This window comes from Sylvia atricapilla, chromosome 9 (genome assembly GCF_009819655.1).
Source record: "Sylvia atricapilla isolate bSylAtr1 chromosome 9, bSylAtr1.pri, whole genome shotgun sequence".
Lineage (NCBI taxonomy): Eukaryota > Metazoa > Chordata > Aves > Passeriformes > Sylviidae > Sylvia > Sylvia atricapilla.
The window spans coordinates 1,548,583-1,574,578 of NC_089148.1; the positions used below are offsets into that span (position 1 = coordinate 1,548,583).

General features: G+C 38.1%; 1 protein-coding gene across 3 annotated transcripts in view; it reads left to right on the top strand.

The window, feature by feature from the left end:
* The window catches only part of NTNG1 (netrin G1), a 150,487-nt gene that overhangs the window by 86,536 nt on the left and 37,955 nt on the right, over nucleotides 1–25,996 (top strand). For all 3 annotated transcript variants that reach the window (XM_066324579.1, XM_066324577.1, XM_066324576.1), the window contains exons 4-5: nucleotides 7,167–7,339; nucleotides 17,129–17,155. In XM_066324579.1, the coding sequence (XP_066180676.1) occupies nucleotides 7,167–7,339; nucleotides 17,129–17,155 (200 nt within the window). The remainder of the gene's footprint in view (nucleotides 1–7,166; nucleotides 7,340–17,128; nucleotides 17,156–25,996) is intronic.

Consider the following 25,996-nt stretch of genomic DNA (forward strand, 5'->3'; position numbering starts at 1 on the left):
CCACAGGGGTCTTATTCCTAATGTCCAGAAAAAAAAGTTGCCATGCCCTCTTTGCATTTAAATTCCATACAGCAGTGCGGACCTGAGATATTCATATGACTCAAAACAAATATGAATAGAAAATAGAAGTTACTTTTTTGCTTCATGTGAGCCAGAACATTTGTTCAGCAGACTTACTTCCAGCCAGCAATCCATGCCGTTTTCTGATTATCCACTGTCCTGGGTATTTTTGACCCTTTTAGGTCAGAACTTCGGATGGGTAATCCTTACAGTGAGCACTGGTAGCCAAGATTGCAGTAATTATCTTGTTACCTCTGATGAAAGTATGTCAGCTGCATGCCCATGGAAATAAATTGACCAGCAGTCATTTTACTTCTTCACAAGAGTATCCTTTATACTTGTTTTTATCCCAAAAAAATCTATTTAGCTTAGAAAACTAGGATAAAGATGAGCACACTTTGGGGTTTTGACATGACATGGAAAAATCTTACAATATAATGAAGAAAAATATTCAGCAGATGTGATGTTTCTGAGACTGTGAGCCTCAATGAAAACGTGTTCACTTGTCAGAGAAATTAAAAGGATAACTAGATTTTCCAAAGTAATGATGTCTACCTTGTACACTCAACAGTGCAAGAGTTTATTAACTTACCTGTACACATAGTTTCTCAAGTTATGATAAATGTGTCTCATAAACAGTAAAAAAAAAAAAATTAACATGAAAAATAATTGTTCACTTGCAAAGATTTCATTATATATTTTAAAGGTGTTTATATTTTGACTTTTGCTTTCTCAACTCGTCCTCCTTCCTGGATGAGGTATCACTTTAAATGTATTTGTAATGTGGAATTTTCCTTTTTGTCTACATTACATTAGAATGCTAAATCCCACTGGGGAAGCTGCCTCGAGGTCATTAGTAAGCTTGAGAGGCATAATGTAGATGACAGCCTTAACAGGTTTGATGTCATGATAAAAATGGCCAAGTCCTTTAGGACAAGTGTAACGAGGTGCTGGAAGTAGTCGTGCTAGCACTGGGGAGCTGACTAAGGCTCCTAACATTGCCAACAGTGTTTTAAAATGCCTAATTAAAACTGTGTGGGGATGGTATTTTACGTTGTGTGGGCAGTAACGTGAAGAGCAAACACGCCAAATCCTCTGCAAGTTCAGGCTTTGCTTACCTGGGAAGCAGGGAGCTGCCTCGTGGCGTGCGAAAGCCACGTCTGTGCAGAAGGCTTCCAAGTTGGTTTCAAGTTAATTCTCTAAACTTTGGCTATGACCTAGAATGATTCAAAGATGCATCTAAGTGAGGAACATATGGCTAGTCGTTAAAAATGTATCAAAGAGCTCCTCTTGTCTTTCTTTCTGGTGAATGATCTCCAGAACATCAAGGATCCCCTCACGTGCCCCCCAGTCTGTTGGTTGGCAGTCCCCTGCCAGAGCGTCAGCACGCTATTAGCAATTACCTTGGTGATATTTACAGCACTTGGATGTCACTTGCCTGTATGTAAATAGAGTCTGTGAGGAGCACGGCGCACCCAGGGCTCCCACCACAACAGCACTGCTCCATCAGTGCGCTCCTGTGCCTTATGCAACTGCCAAAAATATCATTTCAATTGCTTTATGACAAAATAATGAGTCTGTCAGAGATGAGTGGTCAGAAAAACAAATTTGTTCTCCCACACAATTAGGGTTTATAGCATTGGACAGCAATATCAATCTCCAGTGATTCAAAATTGAATTTGCACGTTGAGGGAAATGTGTTCTTGTGTGTGCTGTAACCAGGCTGCTTAGCAGGGGGAGTCTGTGCAGGTTGAACCGGGAGGATGGATATCCACTGTGCTGCAGAAACATCAGGGTGGAAGTTTCCAAACTCAGACAAGCACTGTGGGGCCATGGCATTCACTTCTACCAGCTCAGCACTGATAGAGCTGCCCCAGCAGGAGCAATAATAAAAAAAGTCTGCAAAAACTGTCACCAGATATAAATGGCAGACAGCTTTTCCCTTCAGGTAGAAAGCCATTTCAAGGCCTACATCTCTCCATACGTGACCTAATTGTCCACGGAGCTGTTGATATTTATAATCATGGACTTCAGTCATTCTCTGTAAAGTCATACAAGCATTAGACCTCAGCAGTGCCATTTACAGTGAGCATGTACTGTATCTCAGAACTGCACTTTGCCCTTAACATTTGCTGTGTCCTTACATGAGATTTTGCCCTTAGCTGTCTGCCAGTGCAGTGCAGAGCTGCAGCATAGATCCTCTTGTGCTCTCCAGACCTTAACCTGTGCTCTCAAACCTGCTGTACTGATTACAGCTCCCTCTGTCAGCCCTTCTCTGCATGGGCAAAGCCACTTGGTGTGCCAGCAGCTGCTCCCACCCACTGCTAGCCAGTAATTGCCTTTCTGGGTGTGTGTACATCATACCCTCTACAAGACTTGCACTTTCTTCTTTGGATTTCAAGAAACTAGATAGGCACGGAATACTGTCACATGGAACTTGGTACACTGGAGGTGAAATCAGTTGTTTAGGTTTTCAGACCTTCTCCATTCTTATACAAGCAGCCAAAGCAACCACATTCTGCCAATGGGAGCATCAACGCAGGCCCTGGGATTGTTGCATTGAATGTGCTTTGTAGGTAATTAAAGCTTTTGTTAGTATTTCAGATTGACAGCGGTAACAGCTAGGAACAGCCTTCAAAGCAAGTATTTAATGAAATAACAAATGGTACCTAGGATTTTCAGTAATTATTTATCATCATGAATATTCATGAAACAAAATATTTCCTTACCTCTGGAGTAAAAAAGGAAGGTAATCTTCCATAAGAAAGAGATGAATTTGGATATCCTCCACAGGAAGCTGATTGCACATCTTGAGTTATCTGCTGGGAGCCCAAGTCAGCTCCCAGATCAGTGGTGCTCAGCTGATTGACAACTGAAATTCCTAAGGTCCAGACTGTGCTGCTTTGTTTTCACACCACTGACAATCCAGTGCATCTCATCAAAAGAGTGGTTCTCTCATGGACTGTCAGGGTGCTACTTTTATCAAAATAGCCTTACTTCTGTAATGCTAAATACTTCTGTTTTCCTTATTTCTATCCTGCAAATAGAAGCAGCTTTTTGTTGTACTCTAGTCATCTCTCAGCCCCACTATGCTCATTTACCTCTTTCAGTCATCCAGAGAAGTCTGTCCCTCAAGCACAACACTCATTTCTCTTTGCAGAAGTCTCTGAGACTGTGCACATGGACACTCTGATGAGGTCCCTGAGACAGATTGCCCAATTCCTAGTGCAGCCTTTGTAAAATCCCAAAAGCATATGAAATATTATTTCCCTGTTTCTCTCTCCACATACCCCACAGATTTTGACACTGGCTTGGTTTTGCCCAGACATGGTACCCTCCAGTTTGTTTTCTACAGATGCTTTTTGTTCTCTTTCAGTTTTAGCACTGCCTGCATTTTACACACATTCACTATTCAGCTGTGTCCTTGATTTGCAGTGGAAATCATGATCTATCTCTTCAAGGTCTGTCAAGTGGCTTCAACAAAAGAAAATGGTGCAAGAGGAGAATCAGAGCCTCAGTTCAGTCTTCCAAATGTCTTATTTTATGTATGCTTCTGATCTTTTACTCCTTATATATAGTTGCTGACACTAACAAGACTGTCAGTTCAATCATTTCAGATTTTATTAACATACAGATTTTTTCATACCTGTATAACACTAATAATCATAAGCCAAACCCAACTCTTCTGTTGCCTATACACTAAGAAGGCAAAGTTTTAACCACACGTTATCTGATCTTTCGTGGTTTGGGTTTAGGGAGGGGTTTAAAGATTTATTTTTGTGCCTAGTATAACTAACTCTTATTAAGTCAAATTTGACATTTTTAATATAAATGTATTTTTAACCTTAATTTTAGCTAGCCTTGTAGTAAAACATAATGACCACATTTGTTCCTTACTTTCTTCTCCTTACAAAGTGTACACAGCTAAGTTTGCAGTATTCTGAAGATTCTTTAGAAACTCACCATTGTTGGCTCTTTTTTGCTCAGTTATTAACATTAGATTTGGACTATCCTCTGCCTACAAAAGTTTTAGGTCAGTCCTTTATTTTTTTCCAGTGATCAAACTTACTGTTTCTCTTATTCTCCTTAAATCATACTCCTAGAAGGCTACACTACTCTCTCCTCTCTCCACATTGTTTCTTTTTGTTCATATGGTTGGGTGGGTTTTTTTCTTTCTGTTTGTTTTTTGGTTTTTGGTTGTTGGATTTTTTTATTTTTGTTTTTTGTTTTGGTGAGGGCCATGCTTTGGGGTTTGGTTTGGGGAGGTTTCACTTTTTATTATTACTTGGGATTTTCTTTTAAGATGAGATGCAACATTCTGGGTAATTCTGCTGGAACAGCTTTCAAAAATACAAATAAAGCGTATAAATAAGTTCATTTGCATAAACACATTGATTGAATGAATCTTTGATTATTCTACTGGTTTAGGAAAAGAAAAGCCATTTAGCAACTCTTCCATTTAGGAAGCTGAGTGGCTAAACTGTCCCCACTTTGTCTATTTTGTGCCTGTTTAGTCTGAATGCCCATATGGAGGCTGTTGGTTTTAAATCCCAGTTAATAGGATTTTAAAATTTGAGAGGAGGTTGACAAATACTTGTAGAAAAAAAATGCATTTTGCTGCTTTTGTACCTGTGTCTGGTACAAACACAGCCCTCCAGGATGTCTCATTCTGTCTGTCTGGTGGGGCTTGGTGGCTGCAGTGACACAAGATACCTTGTGCAGGACCCTGAAGCACTTCCTCTGCAGCAATCTTGCCCTAAGAAGTTAAAACATCAGCACCAAACATGGTACCTTGCCCTAAGAAGTTAAAACATCAGCACCAGACATGGTACCTTGCCCTAAGAAATTAAAACACCTGCACCAGAGCAGGCAACAGAGCTGTGCTGCCCATGCTCTCTTGCCTGGGAAATCAGGAAAAGGAGGAGGCAGCCTGTAAAGAGGTGGGACACAGAGGGATTAGGGAATAGAAATCATGAGGCTATATGAGAGTTATTTGTATATGTATGTGTGTGTTCATACATATAAATACATGCATATGTTTTCCATATATATCTGAAGAGGTATGGCACAGACTGGATAGAAGCAGATGAGGGTGGAGAAGGTCAGAGTCCATCCAAGACTTTTACCCAAGCAAGCAAAACAAAGGAGGGGTCAGTCTCTCTTCAGGAACATATGACAAGCACAGCACCTAAGGAGTGCAAGGAGATTTTGCATAAGGTTTTGTGCACAACTATTGTTTATTTTCAGGTGCTTGTTAAAAGAGCTGTGCGTATTTACTCCAATTAGCACATGGACATACCTTTATCTTCGCCTACCTCAGTTCCCATACAAGTCTGTAGCATGCTTTCAGAGCACTGGGTACTACAGCTTTTCCTCAGAATCAGCCACTTATTTCCTCTTGCCTAGATCAGTTTGCTGCCTCTGACATTGATGAGTCCCTACAATAAAACAGAAATCTCCTCCTGAGAGAAATCCAGTCCTTTCCTCTCTCTAATTTGTTCTAGTTACTCGAAAGCCTCTCCTGCTTTTCTCCTCTATTTTTTGGTCTCATTCTTACTGTATATCTCTCCTGTTTGATGCCTTCCATTTTCATATTCCTGTGGACAGCAAAACAACCCAGGGCTTTTCTTAATAGCAGTACCCTTTACCAAAATATTCAGCATCTAGTGACATAAGTGGATGTCATCCACTTATGCCCAGACAGGCATCTTTCATTCTGCTATGGCTACTCACTGAAAATTCACAATTGATTTAGTCTTCAAGCACACATATTTTGTAAATTGTGTAAATTACTCTCTTTCTCTTGTCCAGCATATTGAATACATTCTGGTAATTTCAATTTTATAAGTGTTGAACCTGTTTCTCTTTAGAATTGAGCATTGCACAAATAACAGCAGTTTCATCTGCCTCATTTCTGCACTGGGGAGAATGCTCCACCATCTTCTGTATTACATATTGTTGTGGATTTTCTCCAGCAGCTACTTATGACAACTGCAAGCTTGTTTCACCCTGGGGATATATATGTATGTGGCCAATTGCTTCAGGTCATATTCCTTCCAAATGGAAGTCAGTTTGACAGCTGTTAATTTGCACTTGGCCATTCTACGTGTTGATTTGCTCTAATTATTGGTCACTGTATGGAACAGCTGACAAATGACCACATGAGAACTCTGTAAATTATTAGATGTATGGTCATTAGGAAAACAAACAGGAAAGGTCATTAAGTACTGGTTTTCTCTCCAGCCCCAAACAGAAATAGATTTTAGCTGGTTTTGACATCTGCTGGACAGGGACGGAAAGAGGTGAAAATACCTTACTGGTTAAAAAGAGGTGAAAATACCTGACAAACTACCCATTCTGTAAGTGTCCTAGTTTCAGAAAAAGAGGGGAATTTAAGGAAAATATGATTGTTTTAAGGCGAGATGCAGAATCTGGTTTATCTAATGATTTTGTCACAAGGCTTGATTAGGTTTCTTTTCCAAGTAAAATTAAATGTGTCTACCAAACTATTTTGTCTGACCTTCAGCTACTACAGCTATGTTGAATTAAAGCAGGAAAACAAATTTCCTTTCTGAACAAGACAGTACTTGCTGAACAAGTATGGCAAGACACCATTGTAGTGAGCTTTCCTTCTATTGAAGTGTGGCATTGCAGATGATGTTTAAATGATATCTGTTTTCTCAGGCTCCCAGGGCCCAATCTGGACTTTATTTTGGGTCAGGTGCTGGACATAAGCTGACGACTTGCTTTGTTCCTGGGAACATTAACTCTTGAATTTTTGCAAGATTATAGACCTGTCTCTAGTGAAAACTGTGAATCATTTAGTTGTTCTCAGTGGAGCTGCATTAGTGAAAACCAGAAAAGATTTAGCATCTTGAAGTCTTGGTGACATTTGTGCTTTTAGACCTGTATGAGCTGAAGATCCTGCTGCTTGCTCTTTGCAGTGATGTCTTGTGATGCCATGCTTTCATGGTAAAACAATACTACAGGCAAAACACAGAATTGGAGCAGTTGCCATAGGACATGCTTTTCTAAAACTTGATCTTAAACTCACCTCACCTCTAAATAATATCCTACTTTGTTTTATTTCTGCCTTCTAAAATTAGGTGTAAGTGCAACCTTCATGCTACTGGCTGTAAAGAAGAAAACAAAAGACTACTTTGTGAATGTGAGCATAACACAACGGGCCCAGACTGTGGAAAATGCAAGAAGAATTATCAGGGCCGACCGTGGAGCCCTGGTTCTTATCTGCCTATACCTAAGGGCACTGCTAATATCTGTAAGTAGTTTTGGATAATAAGGATATTTCATTATTACAATTCTGCCCCATATCATGACTCTGAAGGAAGATTAATGTTTGCAAAGGTTTGTCATTTCTTTCTGACTCGGCATGTATAATTGGACAAGGTGTCAATTTGTAAGTGCTAATTGTAAGTATACATCATCTGTGCCCTCACATGGTTGTGAATAACTTCCAGGAGAACCACGTGTTTATATCCATGGACACATCCCTGGACACTGGGTAAAAAGGTCTAAGGAATGAAAAAATTAGTACTCTTCACATAAAAAACACACCTAGATGAGTGAAAACAGTGGCAATAACTGCAGTACTGCTCCAGGCACAGTGCTCTCAGCTCTCCATTCCCACATCCTTATTGTCTGGAGATGGGCGACACTCTCAGCCCAACCTGTGAGATCCTTGCTCTTTTCTTGTCCATTTAGAAAGAAGGGAGAAAAAAAAAAAAAAAACCCTCAGGCCAAATTTTTCACATTACTAGCCAAAGATCTAAAGGTTGGGAAGCATTTCCCTAATGTTGACCTGCAGTCCAGATTCAGATGCACTCTTGTAGGTCAAGTGTGGAAGAGAGAAAGTGAGGGCAAAACTTGAGGCTTTACATCTGCCTGTTTTCAGCTAACAGCCACTCCACACCCCATGTCCTATTCCAGCACACTTCTGCATTATCCAAAGGAAAAAATTACTGACAGCTCTATTTCCTGATCCAGGACAGGACTGGGTCAAAAGAAAACATGGTGGTGAAAAGAGAGGGCACAAAGACAAGTGTGACCATCAGTTCTCCCTTTTGTGGGTAAATGAAATACGCAGTGATTCAGAATCCTCCTGAACTGAGCAACAGACTTAAAATTCCTTTGAAGAAAAGACTGAAAATGAGGATAAACCTTTTGACAGAAGTTACTAGCTTCTTTTAAGAAAAGAGTCCACAGTTTTGCCATGATTAAAAGCAAAACATTCGTTTTAAAATATTAGATATAACAATTTATTGAAAAAGTTATTTGAGAGAAACAGAGCTATGCATGCAGCTGAATGAAAAGTTTAAAACCAGGAGCAGTGTGCATTGCTCAGAATGTTATCTAAGACTTCAAAGCAGCAGCTGTGAAGAATCAAAACTCAGAAATGAAGATCATAGGAAGCAGGACCTTATCAAGTAAAATGTGAAAGTAATAGACCAAGTAACAAACCATGAAGTGTGGGGGCATGAAATTATGATAAAATTCTTACTGAGCAGAAAAAAATGAACTTGCAAAAAGCAGGGAAAACATTTTGTGAGAGTATTCACTTTCTTTTGCCTGTTACAAGAACTGAGTGTGGCTCACAGAATTAACAGTTTAAAGATGGGTTTGGGAAATATGGTGAGATTTACCAGGTTGATTTTAGCTAAATTCAGCTTGCTGTGTCATTTACCTCATTCACAGTCAGCTGAGCACCAGACAGAACAGTGGAATTAGCACCTACTGAAAGAGTGTCTGAAGGTTGTTAAATCAACTTCATGTTAGAACAACATCAGTGAATTTCAGCAAATATATAGTTTCATCAAAAACCAAAATTTTGTTTTGTAAATAATAGGCAGTCATTTCTGGGGTTGATGATGTTGATGATGAAAACATAACTTTGTTTGAGCTGACGAATACACTCCACTTACCCTCAAATCCTGACTTCAGCAGTGAGCAGCAGCAGGAATTTATAGCAAACAAGAAGAAGCATGAAGGATTTCTTCTTCATCTTTTCAGTTACCATGAAATAAACTGCCTTTCTGATCTGGGCTGCAGGGGCTGCTTCCTGCTGAACAGAGAGAGACACTCAGCTGGCATAAGCTCGACCTCAGTGATACCTTATGGCAATACATTTCAAATTTTAGTGAGACAATGAGTGAAAGGTATTTTATTTTGCTTGCCTTAAATATTTGTCTATGGTTAAGCCAATACCTCCTTAGATAAAGAAGGAACAAAGGATAATGCACCTCTGTTTACATCTGATACATCATTTATCATTATATAGATTTGACCTTATCCACTCCTTCACTCTTTTCTTACATAACAAATGCTGACTTCTTTCATCTTATCCTAAACCCATGCCACATCTCTTGCTGTCTTCTGGTTCTATAATGCCATTTTTTTCTTTGGTGAGACTAAAACTACACATGATATTCTAGACATGACAGCAACATGGCTCTTTTACGGTAACATAAAAATGTGCCTCTTTTATATTTTGTTACTCTCTGGACCAGTCCTTGAGTCGTTTTTTAAGACTGTACCACAGTTAAAACATTTCTTCTGGCCTCAAGGCTGACTGAAATGACAGGTTATATGCTACAATAGTTAGTTCAGAAACATGTTTGAGTTCCTTTAAAATACTTCTTGGGGCAGCATTTCCTCATGGCAATTCTTGTTCAATACCATTTACTTCAGACTTTGAGAAAATTCCTCAGCATGTGAGAGTCTCTCTTTCTTTGCTGTAAACATCAGTGAAAACAATTAATTTAGTATTCAATTAATTATTAATTAATCATAGTGTTAATAATACCTCAATTGCCTATGTTCTCAATTATCTCTCTGGCCCTCCTGCTTCTAGAGTGGTTGTTTTAACAAGAAATAATTACTAACTTTTGTGTCCATTGGAAGTTGATTCTCCAAGTACTGTGGTTTATATTTAAATTGGCAGATTTTTTGCTTTTTTCCCCCATATCTTTCTCCATTGAGAAGACTTATACTTCTGAAGGGTATCTTTCCAAAATCATCTACATTCTGTTGTTTTCAATTTGGCATTGAGGTTTGGATTTATTTTTTTTTTCATATAAGAGAGTTAATTTTTATAAGTTAAAAAAAAAGAGATGAGTTATATATGATTATTCTGAGCCTCTCATACACTTGTCTCCAGCCGTTTCCGTGCTGTTTGCATGCATATCTTTTTAGATGTTCTTTTCACTCTTCTTTTATCTAACTTCCTCACTTTCATTTCCTTGCTCTCTCAAAGTTAAATATTACTGCAGTGGATTATTTTTTTTTAATCCGTTTCCTTCTCAACAAGCATGTTGAGTTTCAGTCCAGAAGTGGTTCTCTGATAACTGCTTCTTGAATTGTGTCCTATGCACTGCTTCAGAACTAAATCAGCTTCTCTTCCTGTGGGTTGTCTGATTCCTTGCTACAAGCAGCAATTATTTATGGTATGTAAATCTTCATTTCTTTTGTCACTTCCTGATTCAGGCTGCATGTGTTGGAGCATATGAAGTTATGTATTATTATTGTAAACTCTCTGCACAGCCAGTGTAATTTCACTTACTTTGTTGCCTTTCTGTCACCATCTCTATTGTGTGGTCAGCAATGCAGCCCTAGTGTGATTATCTCCCTAGTCAGGTGTGGATTCTGAAATAGTTCCTGGAACATGTGGAGAGAAATAATTTCCCTTCATATATTACTTCAGTTCTCTGGGGCCACTTTGTATAATCCAGTAAGACAGTGTCCCTTTGATACTTCTCCTTCCTCCAATTTTCAAAGACCATCTTTTTCATCTAAGACCAAGTTATCTTAAAATTTAAATGTATTTGAAGTTTACATTAACATGCATAAATAAGATACAGTTAAAAATAGTTGTATAAATCAAATACTCTGATTTTTTTTTCTTCTTTTCACAAAAGAGAGAATCTTTCTTGAGATTCTCTGAATTTGTGAAATTTGTTCAGATTCAACAAGAAGCTTAATGTCTATTTCCAAATCTTTCCGAGCTGGTACTTCTGTTATTTCCATTGCTCTGTTCCTGCCATTTTTTGTGGCCAGTAAGATTTCATCATATCTTTTCAAGCTACAGCTTGTGAAACAGAAGACCATTCCAGATTATTCTGTAGTCATAACGGAAACCTTGATACAAAGCTGTTTTCTTTAGCCATTTATTTCATTATCATTTTAAGTCATTCTGAGTTTTTCAGCAGAATGCAAAATATTTTTTCATGCTTTACCTGTGAAAGACAGCAAGTACTCTGTTGTTTACTGGCACTAACAATATTTCTCCATTTGTCTCCACACAGCATTTATTTTATATTTCCACTCTATCTTATTGACCATTTTGTGATTACATTCATTCCCTTGTGCTGCCACATTCTGTAGATAGTTTTTCCTGCAATGTGTTTTGACACACAAAGTGAACTTATTGAATTTTTCTCTACTTGGTATTACAGGATAGCTTTTCTCCTCAGCAGCTGTGTGTGTGTTTGACAGCACCAGCCCTTTTCTTCTCCCCGTTGTTTCGATCATTTTTGGCACTTATGTTCTTTACTCCATCCGACAGAGCTGTCTCAGACTGCACTGAGCTGCCACGGATCAAAGCCTGTTCACTTTGTGTCAGTCCCTTCACCACCAATAATCTGTATCAAAAGTGCCCAACACTCAGCAAAACCCCCTCCCAGCTGTTCCATGACTTTCCTAATTCATAGTTCAACATGAAACAAAGGACTGGCCAGGACATGGGAAACACTGGTGGTTCTCCTCAGTCAAGGGCCAGGCAGACAACCTCAGCTTACAGAATTTCTCCTGCAGTGGGTCTCCCTCCCATGGTACAACCTCTGTCTCGGCAGCAGAGCCTTAAACCTCCCTGAAAGGGAAAAGACTTACAAGGCATCCATGCAGCACAGCTGTCACAGAAACAGATTCTGGCAAAACTTATGGCACCTGCAGAAGTGCACTGCTATCACCCTCATTGATGTTCAGTTTTCCCCATAAATATTTGCTGACACAAAGGCATCTTGAAGGACCAGCATAAACGAAATTGTCCAAGAAGTTGTGCTTTCTAGTCAGGAATCCAAGTGACAAGGATCCCTTTAACTGGATCACACATCCTGCTTTCCAGTCAAAGCAGACTCAGAAACTAGACCTTGTCCCATTTTCTAAGGGCCCATTCTCCCAGGTAGCTGGAAGGTTTCAGTGTCTTCTTCATGACTCAATTTGAAGGAATGGGATACTTACGTTGAAGTTCTAAAAATTTCTCCTTGATGCTTTTGACAATGTATTTCAAAGAGAAAAAGGAAGAGAAAAAGGAAGATATCAATAAATAAGTTACAAAACAGCAAAGCTTCAGATTGCTACTATTTTATATTACATATGAATCTTAGCCCAAGAAGGTTACAGAAGGCATAAAGCCACAGGAATATGTAACACAAAAGGATGGGAAACGTAGTGTAAGGGCAAAACTGCAGTGTATCAAGAACATTCGGGTAAACAGGAGTGTCAGGAAAAATTGTGAAAATCTGCAGGTGATAAACTTATTTTCCTTCATCTGGGTATCCAGTGCAATAGCCAGTGAAACATTGCAGGTACAGACCTAAAAGCAATGCACTATAATCCCATTTTTAAAAAATATCCCGTTTTTTAAAATGGGGCTTGAAAAATTATCCTTCAGCACTCTACCCTCCAGCATGACCCTGCTGAGCTGGTTGTTTGTGCTAGCTATGATGACATCTGTTGCTGGGAAATTAATTGTTTCCATACGTCACTGGTTTCAAACAACTATTTTTGCCATATACAGTGAAGAGGTGAAATGAAAGAGACTTCTGGTCCTTAAGCAGCAGCAGCATGGGAAGGCAAAGTGTCTGTTTTAAGATATTCAAAGTGCCAAAAATGCTCTGAGTTCCAGGCTTTTCAAAATTTCTAATATTCTATCAATAAGCTATGATTACTTGAAAAGAAAAGTCCTCTGATCTCACTGGGTGTTTCCTAAACAGAGTTTTCAATACTGGTTTAGACTCACTAAAACATAACACAAAAACATAACACAGCTCCAAATTTTAAAAGATATTACCCAATAAAACAAAAACTACTTTCTCTATCCCATTTATTTCTGGTGATATCGCTTGGGAAAGCAGAGGTGAAGGATAACAAACTTCATCAAAGCAGTTCCTTTTCTGTGAGTTCAATCTTTACAGGGAAACAACTGCAAAATTAACAGTAGCAGGAGTTCTGGGGCTCTTGCAATGAAACAGATGAAATTTCCAAAGAATTTTCTTTCATTGTATGTAATCCTTTGTCAGAATATGGGTTTAACAATACATGAAAAGTTTACTCCTATGATCATAATGATCATTCCCTGTGAGGGATTACAAGACACCAGTATCATTGAGTTTCTCAGGGCTTTAAATTGCTAGAGAATTCAGAAGTTCTGAAATTGATGCTGAGCATCTGATATTGCAATCATGCCTCAATGGAAAAGCTGCAAAGGGAAGAAAGACTCACTGCAGGGAGTGCTGTCATGCTGCAGGGCAGATATTCTAGCAAAAGATCAGATGAGGCATTAACATCCTGCTCTGAATCTGCTATGAAAAGCTCTATATTTTGTTCCTGTTTAAGAGTCCTACCAGGAGCACATGTGGACACTGACAGTGGAGGTGCTAAAAGGGTCTGCAGGGTATGACCTGCCCTGAGACTGGAAGCAGCAGTGTGGTCCTTCTCACCAAAAGCTTGATCTATTTCCTTTGTGTTAAGGATTTCACACTGACACAAGCTACAGACAAAATCAAAAACTTGCTTTCTTTGCTAGCATCTGATTTGCTTTTTTCTTCGTCTCAATAGCCAGCTCCATGGTAGCTAAGAGCTAAAACAACCCATTTCTGGAAGCAGAGGAAATGAAAAAATTACAGGGCAGATGCAGAAGATTGTATGAAAGGAAAACACCAGATTTTTTTCCTCACAAGTAATGCATATATATTTAGATGCACTTACAGTGAACATGTAATATACCAAACCATCGCCCTCAAGTCAAGTCAAAAATAATAAATAGTATTAGTGACCTTCTCCTGCAATGTTTGCCATTTCAGGGGCAGTACCAACCTCTGAACTTTTTTTCATGCTTTACTTGATGGCCCCTCACTATAAATCTACTACCATTAATAACCATCCCAGTGATTTCAACTGGAAGATAAATTTAGGCTGAACATTACTTTGGTTTAACAACTGAATAGGTGTAAATTCAATCCCTTTTTGTACCTTGCTCGATAGAATTGTCCATCAAAGGAGGTAATGGGCCTGATCCCTCACCTCTCTAACCTGTCCCCATCTCTTCACTACTGCAAAGTACTCACAGATTTTGGTACAAGGCTGACTGAAAATGATCCATGCCATGGAACAGACCAGGTTCAAGCCAAGGGCCAGCCGTGCTGGGGTGACCCCACAGCCTGTTGTTTTCCCCAGCAGTGCTGGGGTGACCCCACAGCCTGTTGTTGTTCCCAGCCGTGATGGGGTCATCCCACAGCCTGTTGTTGTCCCCAGCAGTGGTGAGGTGACCTGCCCCCTGTTGTTGTCCCCAGCAGTGCTGGGGTCACCCCACAGCCTGTTGTTGTCCCCAGCAGTGGTGGCACAGGTGCACTCAGGCCCTTGCCTGCCTCCACACTGACAGAGAGGGAGAGCAGAATCACACCTCCTGTGCCTCGTTACCTAAGGACTTGCACCAAATACAGCTCAGCTGAATTCAAGAGCTAGCCTCAATATGTAACTCCAGATCTCACACAAACACGCCTTCTAAGAATAATTTCCCCATCATATGTGCGCTTTTCACAGAGTGTTAATAGATCCTGCTTCATGGCCCTACATAACCAGCTCCTTTCCAGACAAACTCAGAAGTGTCATTCTCACTCTCTTTAGTAAGAAGGGCATAAAGTAGTGCACTATCAAGGCCATTCACCTCACACAGGGATACCTGGCAGTACAAAAACCAGTCTGGTTATAGAAAACCACAGCAACTAAGAAACTCTGTACAGAAATAGCAAAACAGCTTTTGAAACAGAACCTGAAGATATCTTTGCAAGGTTAATACAGAGCCCCCAGGCTAGCAGGCATCTTGTGTTCATTATTCTCTGCCCAGGAAGCATTTATCACTGTGAATTCATTGAAAATTTTGAAGAACGATAATATGAGGTGAGCAGACTTGCAGGAAAACCTCTTCCTTCGCTACAATCTGTTTAGGAGAGAAAGGAGAGGATATTTGTGTGTGTGTGTGTAGGAGACAGAGGGGTTTGCGGCGGGGGAGTATACCCAGAGGAAATACAAATACCATTTCACAGTGCAAGTGTGAGTGCGAGAACACAGGGTTTTTTCTTTTATCTAATATTTGTGTAGGTTCTATGTGTGTATAAAGGAAAAGTAATCCTGCTAATTTAAACCAGCGACAATGACTTGCAAAAATTTAAGCAAGCTGCTATTGAGACTTTAGGGGAAAATATTTGAAAATTGGTTGTCTTTTTGACATTTAAAAAAAGGGGATAGACGTTCTCTTTCATTAGCCTAACTAAAAAAAGCGCTTTTTGTTCCTGTCAGAACTATGACCTCATTGTTCTATTATGATGGTATTTGCATTTAGCTTTTGATACCTCACGGTGCTAAAATTTTGGGAAATACACGTTAATCTCAGCAGAAGTAGAAATAATTAAGCTTGAAAGAGCATCTGAGTGTGGGGCTGAGTGAGGAGCAGGTGCTGTCTGTGGTGCTCTGCCAGGCCACAGCTGCATTAGGATATGAAACCCGAGAGCTGCAATTCTAACATGTGCCCCAGGATTGATGTGATGAAACATAATAAAGCTAGCTTTGGTCCCATTCCACAAATTTGGTTACTTCAACATTGTCTTAGCCATGCCACAAGTTAGGATTGTTCCCAGATCGACTCTGCGACCTTGCTTCCATTGAATATCATTTATTCTCAAGACATTCCTTCAGTTAATTGCAGAGTGAGGTCCACGCCATCTCTTGAGTAAGGCAGAACTTCAAGATAGATGTTGAACGAAATGTAGCAGATGTTTAATGGAGAAACAGAATTTTGCAACAAATTTCATGCCACAAAAGTCAATAAAACTTTAAAATGGAAAACAGTATTTAAGGAAGAATTTGCAAATATCCAGGATTTCAATACTGTTCTGCAGTTTCTGACTAACCCAAGTGATGAGGCACAGTGCCATTAACAATGGCATTTAATCTTAAGAAAATGGCATTTCAGGAAAGATTTCGTATCCATGGTTTTGTGCTACACACAAAGCCTAGGTTTCAGGGCAGACCTGATAAGAAGCTACTTCTTGGGATTGCATTATGCAACATGAGAATTCCATTATGCAACATGAGATCCCACACTGCTTATCCACTAAAGGAGTTTAGCTCCTTAACAACCCCACCTCTTATGGTAAATCTCACCTGCCTCTGGAATGGTTTCCTTGCATTAATTTGGTTTAGGAATTGAAATTAACACAGGAAAAAAAATAAATCAATGAGAAGCTTAATCAATATGGCCAACCTACTGCGTTAGAGAGTTTCACTCAATTACATTTCTTTTACATTGCTTAATTTAGGTAACTGTCAGGTAAAGGAGGGAAAAATAGCTATATACAATTAATGCAACAGAAGGTAGCAACTGATTTAAGCAGCTGGCCAAAGCAGTTAGCAATGCATCTATCCCTTGGTTAAATTACTCTCCTAGATCTGCATAATACATGCATGACTGATATTTTTATCTAGAGCATTAAACATAATGGCTGGTTAGTTGAAATACAAAACTGTTCTGAACAAATTCATGAAGTTCAGAGAGCTGGTATAGATCCCATCTGTCAATGCATTTTACTGGTCCCTGTAGCCCCATACTGAAAAATCTAAAAGGCTCTGCATTTATAAAGGACTGGGCATGTAAGGCAGATGCTTAACTATGTATTGATAAAGTATTCTGAAAATGATTTCAGCATCTTAGATGTAATAGCTCAGCCAACTATGGCAAACAGCTAACTACACTTCTTTTTGTTTTCTTTCTCTGCAGGTATACCCAGTATTTCCAGTATTGGTAGTAAGTAATAAAACCAGTATTGTTTTGCACTGTCATTCAGCTTCATGGATCTGATTTCCCAACATCCCTTTCTGGTGTAGATAATGTTTCTCTGGCATGCCCTGTGGTGCATTGGCCTTTCTCTCTGGCATTAACATGTAACTGTTATGTGTAACCTGGTCAGAGACAATGTCACTCCTTACATCTGCATTCAGCCCTGGATTTTCTGATCGATTCTTATCAGCAGAGGAGCACTGATCATCTAAAAAGTGTTGATGTGCTAAAAAACTTGAGTGTGACACAAAGAATTAAGGGACTCTTACAGAGAAAGTATTTGTTGAGCATTTTGAAGAAAATTGTTTGCTAATAACAGAAGCATAGGACCAATAATTTTCCTGTATGTCTATGTGTGTATAAATTCAAAGAGCAAATGGAGAAATTTATAAATGGAATAGCTTTCATTTCTAGGAAGTAGATTAACAAATGCAGCCTAGCTGCTGGAATCTGCATTAACTCTAGGAGGCGTTGAACTCAGCCTTACTCCACAAAATAAATAGAATTGTGTGTACCTTCACAGAAAAATACTTTCCTGAATTTAGCAATTAAAGGACCAAAATACTACTCTTAAACCATAACGAAACCATAACACCGTTATGTAAAGAGCTACTATATCAATGAAATAGGTGATTACTTAAACAAAGCACGTGAGGAGACCAATGCAGGGCAGCTCAGCTCTGAGCTGAGGAGTGCATCCCATCATGGCACCTTAGTTAATTGCCAGTAAAACAGGGAGGGAGAAAGGGGGTCCTGCTGTGGCTCAAGCAAAGAATATTCCCCACTACTTCAGCTTTGCAGACACTTTGGGGACAACTTGGATAATACAGGACAATCAGTTATAAAATATCACAGTTGTTAAAAGCAATTTGCCATGCCCAATATCCAAGTGAAAAGTTTCTAATAATTTGAGTAAAACTGTCTCATGTCTTATGATGCAGGGTCAGGACTATCAATTTATAATCAACTCAGTTTACTTAAGCTCATGAATAGCACTGATTTGTTAAGCTCTAGACAGCAAGTTAAATGCCATCTAAACGATCTCCCTTGCAAGTATTAGCAGTGTTAGCTGCTGAATGCCACAGCATCTGCTTTCTGCTTTAAATAGCAAAACAGCATCAATGACAATAATGTGCAAATGAAAGCCTTCAATCTTAATAATGTCATTTGCCTGCTCTAGTGTTTCCTCTGGTATTTGTACATTTGCAGATTCATAGTGAGTGATGTGCTGTTTTCAAAACTTTGTGTTTATACATATGTTTCATTACAAAAAAAAAATAAATCAACTTAATGAAAGAGAATAAGTTTGTGTCACCATTCTCCAAAATATTCCTGCAATTAATAACAGAAATGGGATGAATGGGAAATAGCTCTTTGGAGTTTGATTGTGCTGTAGTTTCTTAGTACTGTGTTGCATGGTCTATATGGTTGTGTTTTCACTTCACACTCCATACAGCCTTCGTCACCACATCTACCATTTCTGAGCATCAGCAGATGTTGGCCTTTGAAAACTTAATAGGGAAACTCAAATACCTTTTGAACAATGGTGAGCTGAAAGGATGCATTGTTGACCTCTTTGTATTGTACACTGGGGTGATTAGTACAGTTTATTTATTACAAATGGAGAAAATTCAGTTTAACATTCTATAGAAAATATAAGTTTCTGCAAGTCTGTGTTTTATCTCTAGTCTGCTGTAAATGTCTTGGGATAATATGTGGTAGAATTCAACATATTTCTTTGCTTACCTGAAAAGGGTGAAGTATGAGCATCTCTTTATGAGCACAAGTAAATACTGATACTCTGCTTGTTTTTTCCATGTGTTTTTTTCTTAAATAGCTCAGGGGGGAATTAACTCTACCTGCTTAATGTTCTGAACACCTTTCTTATAACACAGGAATAGCAGAATTTTTGTTAAACAAGGATAAAATCCATAAATTTATCCTGTTCTCAAAGAGAATTTAACAAAAGTCAAATTAACACACAAAACCAAATGAGATTATTTAGTTGTGGCTGCTTTAATGGATTCTGCATGATTTTTGTTTTGTCTATGCTAACACAGTATTTGTTTTCGTATCAGCAGTTTTTTTTCCCATCTAGGGACAGGAATATACTCTCACGAGATACAGTTTGGGTTTCATTTTTCCTGGCAGCAAACACCTGGGGGGGGAATATTGGCTTTTGTGTGCACCCAGCTCTTCCGGCTTTATAAGGAGGATAAAGTTGGGGAAGGGGGATTATTAGAAACACTAAACTTCCAGCATGCAAAGAAGATGCCACGTCACACAATGTTCCTTTAATGCTTTTTTAAGACTGAAATGAAAGCCAGCAAAAAGAAATAAAATATATCTCACCTGTGTGCACATATACGTATTGCTCTCTATTTTCCTTTTTTAGCTCAAAGGATTTTGTATTAAAGCAGCTTATCAGTAAAATCTGAACACAAAGAAAGAGTGGTCATTAGTAGACATCCTTTCTGATCATCTAGAAGAAAACAAAACTTAAAAAAAAAAAATTAAAAAAAAAAAAAAAAAAAAAAAAAAAAAAAAAACCACCCAGAGCTTTCCCATTAAGGTCATTTGTACCTGCTGTTGTCTATCAGTTGAATAATAGGTTCTCTGATAATTTCCAGCATTCTTGATTACAATGTTGCCCCTTTCAGTATTTTTCAGCCATGCCTGAAAAACTACTGATGAAAGTGTTAGCAATTAATGAGTCCCAAAACCATTTCATAATTTTAAGCAATGTGTACATACAGTATGTAAATATTCTGAAAACGACATTATTTTACTTGCTAAAATGATGATTGTACAAGTTTACATAGACAAGTGCATCAAAATGTTCATTATTGTGACCAAATACCAACAACTACTAATCTGTACATGTATGCCTTCAAAAAGTTGAGTCCTCTAAACTATTGCTTCTATCTTTTTTCCTGTAAAGCATAACTCCACTAATTATGCTAAACAGTTTGTTATAAAGGGTATAATTAGATAGAGGATAGGATAGACATGATGTGCAAATAGCTCTGTGTGGGTGATTATCACCTTAAAGCCTGCTGTTGGCAGATGAGTCAGAGTTTAGAGACAGACCATGCACCCAAGTGCAAGATGCAATTACAATAATCAAACGGTATTTTCTGCTTTGTTCTCTATGTTTTTGTTCTTCCTCATAGTCAATTTTAAATTAAGAGAACTTTTTTTATGATAATGAATGCAAGATGCAGAAGTAAAAAAAAAAAAAAAAAGAATGAATGGGCACTTTCTTATTTTATTGTTTTCTTAACCTTGAAAAATCTCATAGGTATTTTTCTGGAGCTAAAATAGTGTCTGAATGAGAGTAGCTTTAGTTATTTTCACATTTGTCATGAAATTTTAATGTGGCAAACATATATGTCTTAAATGGTGGTGAGAGCAAATACTAGTGGATTTTCTTTTGGTTTTTAATAACAAAACAAAGTATTTTGGACCTGATTTTGTCCTCTTGCAGTAACCAGGAAGTTCTCTCATTAAATCTTCAATTGTGTGATCAAAGCCATTACCATGCCAAGCTCTGGACTAGAGTCTATGCCCAGCATGTGTCAGCAGGGTATAAACATGCATAACCAGGTTGTACATTACTTCTCTATTATTATTTGAGGTCAAGTTTGACAGAGAGCTGTGCAGTTGAGAGACCATTAAGATATTTATCTTCTTAAAACATTACAATATTGTCTTCAGACTGTATCTATTATTTTAGACATATAAACAAAACGTTCTCATTTCAATTTAATTTTATCCAAATCTGACCTTCTAATAAATAGGCTTCCAGGCTAAGGCAATCACCTTATCTAGATAACTGATTATAATATCAAGCCAGTATTTGTTTTCCCTCCTTTAATGCTTTGAAGCTCTTGGAATCTTTTGCTTTAAAAGTTAGATTTTCCACTATATTAAAACATTACTGAGCTGAAAGAAGATACAAACAGCCTTTGTGATATGATGTGCTCATTTGAATACTGGCTCTGAGAGAAATTTTCATTCCAAGTAATTCCATTACAGGTAGTTTTAGCTGGTAGGAATCACAACAAAGCCATTTAGCTGCTGCACCTGGGGTGTGACCCCTAAAGGTGAGGAAGCAGAACTGAACCCAGCACAGAGTAGAAAATGCCTCTGCAGTGATTTCCAGGACAGGGTCAGAAACCATCAGTGCAGACCCAGGGAGCACTGAGAGGTCATTGGAATGGGATTTGGGGGAGCCTTTGTTTCAGTTTTGGTTTTGCCAGATCCACCAATTTGAACAGATAAGAAGAGCAGTGCTCAGCAGTCCCATAGACACAGCCACTGACAGTTTAGATATTCCTCTTTCCAGTTTGCGATAATAATCTTGAGTTTAAATCAGTCTATCAATCAAACAGTGTTTTCAATGCTTTTTGATTTGCTGTAATATAGAAAACTACTCAGTTCATAGTTATCTTTCTTTTAACTATTAAGAAATAATCAAGCGATAGGACACTCTAGAAACTAAGGTATCAACATTGCAATATGTACCATGGTACTCATGCAAAACACATGGCACTGCCAATATGCAAGTTGAGCTCAGTTATTCAAGGAAGTTTATTGAGAGTAGACACAATCCAAAAAGATGTTTTAAAATCTAATTATCTAAAAAGCTTGGGGAGAAATTGCCAGGAAAAAATGTATTTCTGTGTTCCCCTCTCATCTTTTTCTTTCTGTTCCTTAAGACATGTAGTCAATTTATTTCACAGACTAAAGCAAAGAATGAGGTTTTCAAATCAGCATAGTGATGTTTAAACAAAAGATCTTGATTTACTGTTCATCAGTTGTGAATTACTGTACAGTAATTCCAGGCAATCAGCCAATTTTAGCATTTTTATAGGAAAAAGCAAAACCAGTCCAAATAAAAAATAACAACACAAACCCTGCAAACTATCAACAAAGTAATTCTTTTTTTTCATGAGAAGGTACCTAAACATTTCATTCCAAATATACTCGTACAGACTGTGCACTTCTACAAACATTTTAGTGGAAATACTTAAAATTGAAGAATTCCCTCAGCCCTCATTATTTTGAGAATCAGCCAACAATTTGTTCAAAACAGTGGTATTTTTTTTCTGATATCTGAAGGTTTCCAGAGATGGATCCTTGGATTATTTTTTAAGCCTCTAAAAAGATCACTTTCTTTTTTACTCTACAAGTGGACACATAAAAGACTAATTACATTTAAATTCTTCCAACAGTTATAAAAGCTGTTATGGCTGAGGAGCTACCATAAAACCATCACATCTTCACATTTATGCAGAATTGTCCTTTTCTTCAAAGGAACAGGTATGAAACTTCCTACATTGCTCCAAGAAAGATTGCCTAATATCAGCCAAGTATTTTTTTTTAATTCATACAATAAAGGGTTGGTTAAAAAAAATCAACATTTCTCTCTTTCAGTGATTAAGATTTTGCAGTTTAATGGAAGTGCTAAAAGGCAAATTTTATGAGATTATCATAACTTCAAAAAGACCAAAGGAGATAGAAATGCTGTAACAATGATATGATGATTGCAAGAAGTAGTGGAATACAATCTGATATAAACACACTCAATTATTCCAGCAGCTACTAAATCTGCCAGTGATTTCAGTGAGCATTATTTCTTAAAAACCCTGATATTTTTGTTCAATATTAGCATCTAAAACTGTCATAAGTCCACTGTCCTCAGCAGACATCTCTAATTTAGAACAGATATTTACTGCTGCCTACTCGTGGTTTGAAATAGGCAGTGGCAAGGCCAGCTTTCTATGGCTAGAGACATGAAGTTCTACTGAATCATTAAGTTATACTTTTATACATTTTTAATTTTTTTTGTTTTGTTTTAAATGGCAAGAAAGTTAGAAAACATATTAATCAGCGTGGCACACTAGGGTTCCTTATTGTTATTAAAAATTAAATTAATAATGGTAGTTGCCAACACAAGTGCTCCCTGTCTGCCACTAGTGAGCATTATTTAAGACTTACAGATTTATGAGTGGTAATTTCCAGCAGATGCTCTGTTTGTTTGTAGGCCAGCAGTATCACTTGAGGAGGTGATGAGGCACTGGTGGCTGCAGCGCGCAGGTCCCAGGCAGAGCAGAGAATTCCTGCACTCTATCACCTCTGCTCTCACTCCTGAGCAGGGGCAGCCCCTCCCACTGCGAACACATTTTCATTTTACTGCCAGCTCAGTACTTGGTTGGAGTGAGAAACCAACAAAATGCCAATTAATTTCTGCGAAGATCGTGACAGGGTTTTTTTATGTGCAGCTGTCTGCCTGGAATTAGGCTGAAATGACCCATTCATTTCCTTTATTTCCCCAGTTTGAAACCATGATAGAGCCCATGGTGCAGTTCCAGTGAATATTTGAGCCAGATTCTTTTTATTTAATATTGAAAGTAATTCTGATACTGTATATCAGGGAGGAAATAAAAAAAAAATGTTTGGGAGGAGAAAAAGGAAATTATCATACATCTAATAAGTATAATGCAGTAAGTTTTTCCTTACTTCATGAAAGTAAAATTTTTTCCAGTAGTTACTTTCTACATATAATTGGCTTTGGAACAATAGTAACTAAAAATGAAAAAATATCCAATGCAAATTTAAAATGTCATATCTGATTTTCTGCTCAGTCACACAGCTTGCATACCTCCACTCTTAAAGATGCCTACAGTAGCTTCACTTTTTAAATAATAACACTCAAACATACATTTAGAAAGTCTCTTTCACATTTCTTAGCCTTGTTTGCCTAGAATAACTGTCATGGAATACTTGACAGTAGATTGAAATAGCACATCTTATAGAATACCTACACCAAGACTCATTTGTTATTCTGGTAAATAATGACTCTAATTACTAAATGGAGTTTCCAGACATGGAACTGTTCTGGAAAAGATTGGTTTATCTAGTCAACTTCTCTATAAATAAAGCCCTTAGTGGTAATCACCAAGGACTAGAAATATTTTCACAGGTTGCTGTGAAAGAATAACTAGCTGCTAAATGAATCTTCCCAGTGTCTGTTCAAGGGATGACTCATCTGCTCCAATGTACATGTGGGAATGACAGCCAGCATTCTTGGACTTGCACATCTCACCTACCTTTTCAGATAAAGCATTTGAAGTCATCACCATTAAAAAAAAAAAAAAAGATAGGAAGAAAAACCTTTATCAAGAAACCTCTAATCTTGATGGAAATATAGGCCATAAATAAAGGATATGAGAAAAATATATCCTCTTTACTGAAGACTGAAAAAAGCCCATAACAGAAGCATTAAGTCTCAGGAGCATTAACCACATTACCAAGCAGCAGCCGGTCTCAGCTGGATGTGATCCTCAACTTTGTTGACCCTGCCATGAGCAAACTGTGGAAATAAATGACCTCCAGAAGTCTCTTCTAATATGGTTATAATTATCAGTAATAACCAGTAATAATCACTAGTAATAATACTTAAATGGTAATCTCCAGGCACTGTAAATATGCTCTTTATTGTTTTGGGTGCACATTAAAAAACTCAGTTCAGTGTTACCTAATTTAAAGGGTCAGGGAATTTTTAATTATTTTGCAGTAAGTCACAACCTCCATTTTAAGTAAGTTTGCTAAAACAAGCACAGATCTATAGCATTTATAGGATTTTTAAGAAATACGTAAATTTTTTTTTCTGCCTTACAAGGAATTATTTTACTTGGAGATGATATTACTTAGAGAAAGCATAATCAGGATAAATTATATATTAAATATTACTGATTATATCAGTTCAATTATATAAAGTATCTGATCTACTATATAGGACCTACAGTTTATGAAATGACAAATTCCAGAGGGTTAGTCCTAAAAGTTGTTTGCAAAGTTGTTTGACACTATTAATTTTACCTCTGATAATGCCTAAGCCTTTTCAGTTGAAGACCACTATAATGTGAATTTTTATAGCAGGTGTGCCACACAGTACTCAACAACACAAATAGGATATTGGAAGCTCCAGTCTGAAATGTGACCAGTTTTCTGGAACAACTCTGATGCTGCACAATGACTAAAAGAAAGAAAGGCTGAGGGGACAGCAGGACAACATAGTCCATAATGACTGCTCTTCCTTTTTTAACTCCTGATTTTTATGTTAAGCCTAATGTCCAGTCACTTTAGGATGTTTAGGTCAAGTCTAAGTGTTCCTAAATCTACAAAAATTTTGACAGGGAATTAACTGTGCAAGTAATTTGTCAGGGAGTGTCAGAGGAGGAGGAAGCTGGTCTCAGGTTCATGGTAGCAGTCTGTCAGAGGAGGGGGTGCAGGTTACCACACCTCACTAGGCATAGCTTGAAGATACTTTTTTGTCATCCACTCTGACTGGGGCTCTTGCACTTCCTATGTGTGGGAATTGGTGGATCTGACCTGTAGAGACAGGTTAATGATAGTCTATATATAGACTGCTTGAGAATTTTCTAAACTGACTCAGTTTTTCTTTCTTCTGTTTTCTTGATTGATAAGGAAAAAGCACAAAAATGCAGGAATCTGATGTAATTATGTGATTAAATTCAGTTGCAGAAGACTGCCTAACAGCAAATGGCAGTGCAGGTCCACATCCTCTCCTTTAATTGTTCTCTGTGAGGGAGGACTTCAATGACAGACACTACCCAGCCAGTTTCTTTTCACCTCTGACAAATGGGTCAGAAGACACTTTGGGATGTCCTCCTGCCATATCAGATGTTTGAAGCCCCAGTCCTTTTGTCATAGCTTCCCTACAGGTTTTCCACTAAGATGGATGTAACAGTGAAACTCACCATCTAGATGAAGATATAC